This window comes from Lichenostomus cassidix, unplaced genomic scaffold, assembly GCF_008360975.1.
Source record: "Lichenostomus cassidix isolate B80296 unplaced genomic scaffold, HeHo_3.0 HiC_scaffold_814, whole genome shotgun sequence".
In the NCBI taxonomy this organism is placed as follows: domain Eukaryota; kingdom Metazoa; phylum Chordata; class Aves; order Passeriformes; family Meliphagidae; genus Lichenostomus; species Lichenostomus cassidix.
In genome coordinates this window covers 1-9,464 of record NW_028147793.1, presented here as the reverse complement: position 1 = coordinate 9,464, position 9,464 = coordinate 1, and the positions used below count along the sequence as shown (strand labels likewise).

Genomic DNA, 9,464 nt, shown 5'->3' with positions numbered 1-9,464 from the left:
TGCCCAATGGGTGTCCGGACGATGTCCAGTGAATGCCCAGTGGATGTCCAGGAAGTACCCAATGGGTGCCCAGGGGGTGCCCATCGTGTGCCCAGTGGGTATCCAGTGGGTACCCAGGGGGTTCCCAGTTTCCCAGCCCATCACCCCACACCCCCCATCGCCGCACCCCGCGGTGTCACTCTGTCCCCCTCCCTCGCCAGGAAGCCACACACCCGGCAGTCCCCGAGCAGGAAGGAAGTCACCAGGGGATTTTTTATCTCTCTGCTTCGCTCTCAGCCGCCTACGCACCCCAGAGCCGGATCGGGCCGCGCGGCCTGCCGGGGACCCCAAACCCAAACCCACCCCGCGGCGACACCCCGGCACGGCACAGGTACCGGGGGGCTCCGCGATGGAGCTCCGCCATGGAGCCCAGGGATGGAGCTCCGCGATGGAGCGCTGGGGTGGAGCTCCGCGATGGAGCGCTTGGGTGGAGCCCCAGGATGGAGCTCCGCGATGGAGCGCTGGGGTGGAGGGAGGCTGGGCCGGCCTGGCAGCGAGGGGGTTCTCCAACCGCGTGCCTCAGTTTCCCCTTCTTCCAAGCCGACCCCAGCCCTGGGGGGGTTGGGACCTTGAGGAGTGTGACAGTGGGGTCACTCCGAGAGGTGTGACAGTGGGGTCACTCCGAGGGGTGTGACAGTGGGGTCACTAGGATTCCCCCGTTTTCTCTCAGCCCCCCATGGCCCCACCGTGGGGTTGGGACGAGGGGTAGGACAAGGGGGTCACTCTGAGGGGTGTGACAGTGGGGTCATTCCGAGGGGTGTGACAATGGGGTCACTCGGAGTCCCCCGTTTTCCCTCAGTCCCCATGGCCCTGCCGCGGGGTTGGGACCATGAGAGGTGTGACAATGGGGTCACTCTGCGGGATGTGACAATGGGGAGAGAATGAACCCCCTGTTTTCTCACAGCCCCGCCGCGGGGTTGGGACCATGTGACAATGGGGTCACTCTGAGGGGCTGTGACAATGGGGTCACTCGGATTCCCCCTGTTTGCAGCCCTGCCATGGCCCTGCCGCGGGGTTGGGACGATGGTGGGTGTGACAATGGGGTCACTCTGAGCGGTGTGACAGTGGGGTCACTTTGAGTGGTGTGACAATGGGGTCACTCTGAGGGCTGTGACAATGGGGTCACTCCAAGCCCCCCATTTTCCCGCAGCCCCACCATAGCCCTGCCGCGGGGTTGGGACGATGATGGGTGTGACAGTGGGGTCACTCTGAGCGGTAGGACAGTGGGCTCACTCTGAGTGGTGTGCAATGGGGTCACTCCGAGGGGTGTGACAGTGGGGTCACTTTGAGTGGTGTGACAGGGGGGTCACTCTGAGGGCTGTGACAATGGGGTCACTCTGATCCCCCCGTTTTCCCGCAGCCCCCATGGCCCCGCCGGGCGAGGACACGCCGCTGATCGGGGCTCGCTCGGTCAGCCTGTCCTCCGCCGAGAGCGGCGCGCTGCAGGTGCTGCTGTACCACCGGCCGAGCCACCCCCGCGACCCCCGCGACCCCCGCGACCCCCGCGACAGCTCCGCCACCGCCCTGAGCTTCACCGGCGGCGAGTTCACGGCCGAGGAGCTGTGCGTGCGAGCGGCCAAGGCCTGCGGTGAGCGCCGGGGGGAGCCGGGGGAGTTTGGGGTCTGGGTGGGGGTCTGGGGTACTGGGTGGGGGTTTGGGGTTCTGAGTGTGGATTTAGGGTCCTGTGTTCATCCTTGACAAGGTGTCCTGGCTGTGGAAATTGGGTCCCAACTCTGGGTTCCAGCTCTGGGTTTGGGGTTCCGGATATGGATTTGGGGTGCCTGGATAGGAATTTGTGTTCTGGATGGGAGTATGGGGTCCTGGATGGGGATTTGGGGTCCTGGGTAGGAGTTTGGGGTCCTGGGTGTGGATTTGGGACCCTGGGTGGGGATTTGGGGCCCTGGGTGGAGATTTGGGTTTCTGGATGGGGGTTTGGGGTCCCGGATGTGGGCTCGGAGTCCTGGGTGAGGATTTGGGATCTTGGGTGGGGATTTGGGGCTCTGGGTGGGGATTTGGGGCCCTGAGTGGGGATTTGTTCTGGATGGGGATTTGGGGTCCTGTGTTCATCCTTGACAGGGGGTCTTGGCTGTGCACTCTGGATTTCAGCTCTGGGCTTGCAGTCCTGGCTGGGGATTTGGGGTCCTGGCTGTGGGCTCAAGGTCCTGGGTGTGGATTTGGGGTCCTGGATGAAGTTTTGGGGTCCTGGGTGAGGATTTAGGGTCTTGGACGTGGATTTGAGTTCTGGCTGTGGCCACAGCAACCTGTGCTTGTCCTCAGCGGGGAATCCTGGCTGTGGGCTCTGGATCCCACACCAGGGTTTGGGGTCCCAGCCATGGGTTTGGGGTCACAGCCAGGGGTTTGGGGTCACAGCCGTGGGTTTGGGGTCCCAGCCATGGGTTTGGGGTCCCATGCCCATCATTAATAGGGGATCACAGCCATGGGTTTGGGGTCTCAGCCTTGAGTTTGGGGTCCCAGCCTTGGGTTTGGGGTCCTAGCCAGGGGTTTGAGGTCCCGGCCATGGCTTTGGGGTCCCGGCCGTGGGTTTGGGGTCCCATGCCCATCCCATCCTGGCCGGTGCCAGCCCCACTTCGTGTCCCCAGGCGTGCTGCCCGTGTGTCACCCGCTCTTCGCCCTGGCCACCGAGGACCTGAGCTGCTGGTTTCCCCCAAACCATGTCTTCACTGTGGATGAGTCCTGCAGCCAGGTGGTGGTGTATAGGATCAGGTATGGTTTATAGGGTCAGGTATGGTGTATAGGATCGGGTATGCTGTATAGGATTGGTGTATAGGATCAGGTATGGTTTATGGGATCAGGTACGGTGTATAGGATCAGGTATGCTGTATAGGATCAGGTATGGTTTATAGGATTGGTGTATAGGATCAGGGATGGTGTATAGGATCAGATAGGGTGTATAGGATCAGGTGTGATGTATAGGATCAGGTACAGTGTATAGGATCAGGTATGGTGTATAGGATTGGTGTACAGGATCAGGCGTAGTATATAGGATCAGGGATGGGGTATAGGATCAGGTACGGTGTATAGGATCAGGTAAGGTGAATAGGATTGCTGTATAGGATCAGGTACAGTGTATAGGATCAGGGATGGCTTATAAGATCAAGGATACGGTGTATAAGATCAGGTATGGCTTATAGGATCAGGTACGGTGTATAGGATCAGGTGCACTATAGGATCAGGTATAGCGTGTAGGATCAGGTATGGAGCATAGAATCAGATATGATATATGGTTTATAGGATCAGGTATGGTTTATAGGATCAGGGATGGTTTATAGGATCAGATATGGTATATGGTATATAGGATCAGGGATGGTTTATAGGATCCCTGACCCCCGGTACCCCGATGGCCAGTTGGGGTTGTTCTCTCTGGGGACACATTGCTGTGACCTCCCTGCTGTCCCCATCAGGTTCTTCTTCCCCAACTGGTGTGGACAGGGACAGTGCCATCGCTTCCAGCTGCTGAACGGCCGGGCCAGCCCCGTGCTGGACTACCCTGTCATCGACTACCTGTTTGCTCAGGTGAGCCCTGGTGGGCTGGTTGTTGGTGTTCCTCCTCCTCCTCTTCCTCCTCCTCCTCTTCCTCTTCCTCTTCCTCTTCCTCTTCCTCTTCCTCTTCCTCTTCCTCTTCCTCTTCCTCCTCCTCCTCCTTTTATTCCTCTTCTTCCTCTTCCTTCTCCTCTTGCTCTTCCTCCTCCTCCTCCTCTTCTTCCTTTTCTTCCTCTTCATCCTCTTCTTCCTCCTCCTCCTCCTCCTCCTTCACCTCTTATTCTTCCTCCTCTTCCTCCCCTTCTCCCTCCTCCTCATCCTCCTCTTCCTCCTCCTCTTGTTTCTCCTCTTCTTCTTTCTTCTCTTCCTCCTCCTCCTTCTCCTCTTCTTCCTCTTCCTCTTCCTCTTTCTCCTCCTCTTCCTCCTCCTCCTCCCCCCGCAGCCCCTGGGCATGCAGCTCCTCCCCCTGGCTCACCTGGAATTCCTCCTGCCCACCCCACGGCGGGCATTGTCACCCCAGACTGCCGCCATTGGGGTCACAGTGTCCCCTGTGACTGCGTCCCCAAGCCCCGGGGACAGAGCCCCGTGTGACTCCCTCTGGCACTGGGGACACGAGGGTGACACGAGGAGGGGTTGGGGGTGTCGGGAGAAGGGACAACCCCCCGACTGTTGTCCCCTCAGTGCCGCAGTGACTTCATCGCGGGCCGCGTGGCCGTGGGGCTCAGCCTGCCCACGCAGGAGCAGTGCCTCAGCCTGGCCCTGCTGGACATGCTGCGCATCGCCCAGGAGCAGCGGCACAGCCCCGGCCAGGTGTGCCGCCGCGTCAGGTGAGCGGGGCTGGGGGACAGTGTGGGACCCACGGGACAGCCCGGCATGGCTGGGGACAGCGTGGGACCCACGGGACAGCCCGGCATGGCTGGGGACAGCGTGGGACCCGCGGGACAGCCTGGCATGGCTAGGGACAGCGGGGTATGGCTGGGGACAGCTTGGCATGGCTGGGGACAGCTTGGCAGTCACTGGACAGCCTGGCATGGCTGGGGACAGCCTGACATGGCTGGGGACAGCGTGGCAGCCATGGGACAGCCCGGCATGGCTAGGGACAGCGTGGCAGTCACTGGACAGCCTGGCATGGCTGGGGACAGTGTGGGACCCACGGGACAGCCTGGCATGGCTGGGGACAGCATGGCAGCCATGGGACAGCATGGCATGGCTGGGGACAGCCTGACACCCTTGGGGACACACCGGCGCCCCTGGGGATAGCCTGACACCCTTGGGGACAGCCTGACACCCCTGGGGACAGTGCAATACCCATGGGGAGCACTTGGTACCCCTGGGGACAGGCTGACACCCCCGGGGACAACCTTACACCCCTGGGGACAGCCTGGCATCCCTGGGAACAACCTTACACCCCTGGGGACAGCCTGACACCCCCGGGGACAACCTTACACCCCTGGGGACAGCCTGACACCCCTGGGGACAGCCTGGCATCCCTGGGAATAACCTTACACCCTTGGGGACAGCGTGGCATCCCTGGGGACAGTGCAACACCCATGGGGAACATTTGGCACCCCTGGGGACAGCCTGACACCCCTGGGAACAACCTTACACCCCTGGGGACAACTTTACACCCTTGGGGACAGCCCGACACCCCTGGGGATAGCCTGACACCCCTGGGGACAGCCCGACACCCCCGGGGACAACCTTACACCCCTGGGGACAGCCCGACACCCCTGGGGATAGCCTGACACCCTTGGGGACAGCCCGACACCCCTGGGGACAGCCCGACACCCCCGGGCCACCAACCCGCGCCGGTCCCGCAGCTACAAGTCGTGCCTGCCCGCCCCGCTGCGGCACCAAATCCAGCAGCACAGCTTCCTGACCCGCAAGCGGCTGCGGCGCCGCGTGGGCAAATCGCTGCGGCGGCTGGGCGACTGCCGGCCCGACGGGCCACACCTGAAACTCAAGTACCTGCTGGACCTGGAGCGCCTGCAGCGCCGCTGGGGCGAGGAGGTGTTCCAGGTGCGCTCACCTGCATCCGCCGCGGCCATCGCCATCCATGTGTGTGGCGAGAGCGGCGTGGCGTGGAGCTGCGGAGGGGCGGAGGTGAGCGGGGTGGGTGAGGGGGGTGACGGGGTTGTCACCTGCGGGGTGCGCGGGGTGGCGGGGTGAGGTGAGGTGGGGTGGGCAGGTGAGGTGGGTGACAGGGTTGCCACCTGCGGGGTGTTCGGGGATGGCTGGGTGAGGTGAGGGGATGACGGGGTTGTCACCTCTGAGGTGCGCGGGGCTGGCTGGGCGTGCTGGGGGTGACAGGGTTGTCACCGCCGAGATGCTAGAGGGTGGCTGGGTGAGGTGAGGGGTTGACGGGGTTGTCACCTGCGGGGTGTGAGGGGATGGCTAGGTGAGGTGCGGGGAGTGGGTGACAGGGTTGTCGCCTCCGAGATGCGCGGGGGTGGCTGGGCGGGGGGTGACGGGGTTGTCACCTCTGAGATGCTTGGGGGTGGCTTGGTGAGGTGAGGTGGGTGACAGGATTGTCACCTCCGAGATGCTTGGGGGTGGCCAGGTGAGGTGAGGTGAGGTGGCCAGGTGAGGTGGGTGACAGGGTTGTCACCTGCGGAGTGCTCGGGGATGGTGAGGTGAGGTGAGGTGGGTGACAGGGTTGTCACCTCCGAGGTGCTGGGGGATGGCCAGGTGAGGTGAAAGAATTGTCACCTGCGGGGTGCTCAGGGATGGCCGGGCGCGGCGCGGGTGGCTGGGTGACACCGTTGTCACCTCCGCCGTGCCCTCCCAGAGCCGCCAGCACTTCTGCGACTTCCCCGACATCGCCGACATCAGCATCAAGCAGGCCACCAGCCGCGACGGCGGCGCCGTGGAGAACCGGCTGGTCACTGTCACCAAGGCGGACAACCGCGTGCTGGTGAGCCGGGGAAGGTCCGGGGAGCCCCGAGGTGACCCCGAGGTGACCCCGAGGTGACCCCGGGCTGGCACAGGAGGTGGAGTTCCCCACGCTGCGGGAGGCTCGCTCCTTCGTGGCGCTGCTCGATGGCTACTACCGGCTGACGGCGGATGCCCAGCACTACTTCTGCAGGGAGGTGGCACCGCCGCGGCTGCTGGAGGACCTGGAGAACCAGTGCCATGGGCCCATCAGGTGCGTCACACCCCGTGTCACCTCCTGGGTGACAGCCGAGACCGGGGGGACAGGGGAAGGGAGGGGACAGAGACATCCCCGGCACCGGTGGGTCGCCACCGCGCCTGATGTGAGCGCTGGGTTTGGGGAGGGGTGGGGACAGGGGGACCCCGGGTGTCCTCAGGGTGGGTACAGAGGGTCCCCGGGTGTCCCTGGGGTGTCCCCAAAGTGGGCACAGGGAGTCCCCGAGGTGGCCACGGGGTGTCTGTCCCCAGGGTGGGCACAGGGGGTCCCCGGGTGGGGACAAGGGATCCCCAGGGTGTCCCCGAGGTGAGCACTGGGTGTCCCCGGGGTGGGCACGGAGGGTCACTGGGTGTCCCTGGGGTGTCCCCAAGGTGGGCACAGGGAGTGCCCGAGGTGGCCACAGGGTGTCTGTCCCCGGGGTGGGCACGGCGGGTCTCGGAGGTGTCCCCAAGGTGGGCACAGGGTGTCCCCGAGGTGGGCACAGACGGTCCCCAGGTGTCCCAGGGGTGGGCAAGGGAGATCCCCGGGTGGGCACAGGGGTCCCTGGAGTGTCCCCGTGGTGTCCCCGTGGTGGGCACGGGGGTCCCCGAGGTGTCCCTGAGGTGGACACAGGAGGTCCCTGAGGTGTCCCCAAGGTGGGCACAGGGTGTCCACGGGATGTCGCTGGGGTGGGCATAGGGAGTCCCCAGGGTGTTCCCGAGCAGGTCCCCGGGGTGGGCCCAGGGGTCCCCGGGGTGTCCCTGAGGTGTCCCCAAGGTGGGCACAGAGGTCCCCGAGGTGTCCCTGAGGTGTCCCCGAGGTGGACACAGGGAGCCCCCGAGGTGTCCCCAGCTGTCCCCGCGGGTCACCACGGCCGCCCCGCCCTTGGCAGCGCCGAGTTCGCGGTGCACAAGCTGCAGGCGGCGGGCGGAGCTGCGGGGCTGTTCCTGCTGCGCCGCAGCCCGCAGGACTTCGACAGCTACCTGCTGACCGTGTGCGTGCAGGTGAGACCGGGGGACAGCCAGGGGAACGGGGGGACGGCGACACGGCGGGACACGGCACCGGGAGGGGTTTGGGGGGACGGCGACACCGCGGGACACCGCGAGGGGTTTGGGGGGACGGGGACACCGCGGGACACGGCACCGGGAGGGGAACGGGGGGACAGGGACACCGCGGGACACGGCACCGGGAGGGGAACGGGGACCTGTGACCCGAGGAGACAGTGGCACCCACGGGGACAGTGCCACCTGCAGGGACAATGTCACGCGCGGTGACCATTCGGGATGGACATCCCCGGGTCGGGAGGGGAACACGGACCTGTGACCCGAGGGGACAGTGGCATCTGTGGGGACAGTGCCACTTGCGGGCACAGTGCCACCCGTAGGGACAGTGCCACGCGCGGTGACCCTTCGGGACGGACACCCCTGACCCGGGAGGTGTCCGGGGGTCCCCCGGGTGTCCCCACCGTGCCATCCCCCCAGACGCGCTCCGGCCCGGATTACAAGCGGTGTCACATCCGGCGCGACGAGGAGGGACACCTGTGGCTCTCGGGGGTGACACGGAGGTTTGGCAGCCTGCGGGAGCTGCTGGACACCTACAGCCAGCGCGGGCTGCAGGCCGACGGAGCCACCATGCGCCTGGAGGTCGCCTGTCCCCCCCGGCCCAAAGGTGACACTGGGGGGGGTGGCAGAGAGGGGTTGTGATGTCATAGAGGGGTTGTGATGTCATATAGGGTCTGTGATGTCATAAAGGGACTGAGGTCATAAAGGGACTGTGATGTCATAGAGGGTCTGTGATGTCACAGAGTGGCTCTGATGTCATAGAGGGGTTGTGGTGTCATAGAGGGTCTGTGATGTCATAGAGAGATTGTGATGTCATAGAGGTGCTGTGATGTCATAGAGGGTCTGTGGTGTCATAGAGAGATTGTGATGTCACAGAGTGGCTGTGATGTCACAGAGGGGCTGTGATGTCATAGATAGACTGTGAGGCCATAGGGTTTCTATGATGTCATACAGTAGCTGTGACATCATAGAGTAACTGTGATGTCATAGAGTGGCTGTGAGGTCACAGTAACATCATGCGATGTCACACAGCATCTATGACATCACCGAGCAGGCTGTGACACCCCAGAGCGGCCGTGTGACGTCACCAGCCGGCTGTCCCCTCCCCCACCCCCCTTCACACCCTTCCCCTCCCCCCAGACAAGTCCAACCTGCTGATTGTCCGGAGCGGTGTCCCCTGTCCCCCCGGGTCCCCTGCTGTCCCCCGGCGCCGCAGCCTCCACCAGATGATGTTCCACAAGATCGACCCGCAGAGCCTCACACGGGTACTGTCACATTGTCACCTCCAGGGTGCTCGGCGGGCACGGGGTGGCTCAGGGCCTCGGGAGGGCGGGACAGGGGACAGGGACACCCCGGCGATGTCCCCGTGTCCCCCAGGGCGAGAGCCTGGGCCAGGGCTCCTTCACGCAGATCTACCAAGGCGTCAAGCAGGACCAGGACGAGGAGGAAGGAGCTCGCCAGACCCCGGTGGTGCTCAAGGTCATGGACAGCAGCCACCGCAACTGCCTGGAGGTGAGAGGGTGGCACTGCCACCTCCCGGGGGTCACCGGGGGTCCCTGAGGTCCCCCTGAGCCGCCTGTCCCTGTCCCAGTCCTTCCTGGAGGCGGCCAGCACCATGAGCCAGCTGTCCCACAAGCACCTGGTGCTGCTGCACGGCGTCAGCCTCGGCAAGGACAGTGAGTGACCCGCGGGCTTGTGGCCACCGTGCCTGACCCCTGACCCCTCAGTGGATCACC

At 64.3% G+C, this 9,464-nt stretch overlaps 1 protein-coding gene across 1 annotated transcript; it reads left to right on the top strand.

Moving 5' to 3' along the window:
* The first annotated feature begins 115 nt into the window (after positions 1-115).
* Positions 116-9,435, top strand: LOC146420806 (tyrosine-protein kinase JAK3-like). The gene is made up of 13 exons (XM_085048007.1): positions 116-370; positions 1,400-1,627; positions 2,640-2,763; positions 3,462-3,573; positions 4,222-4,367; positions 5,361-5,643; positions 6,329-6,454; positions 6,528-6,685; positions 7,560-7,671; positions 8,149-8,335; positions 8,869-8,993; positions 9,106-9,240; positions 9,320-9,435. The coding sequence occupies exons 2-13, from the start codon at positions 1,405-1,407 to the stop codon at positions 9,410-9,412; spliced, it is 1,824 nt and encodes a 607-aa protein (XP_084904133.1). The 5' UTR covers positions 116-370; positions 1,400-1,404; the 3' UTR covers positions 9,413-9,435.
* The last annotated feature ends 29 nt before the right edge of the window (positions 9,436-9,464 follow it).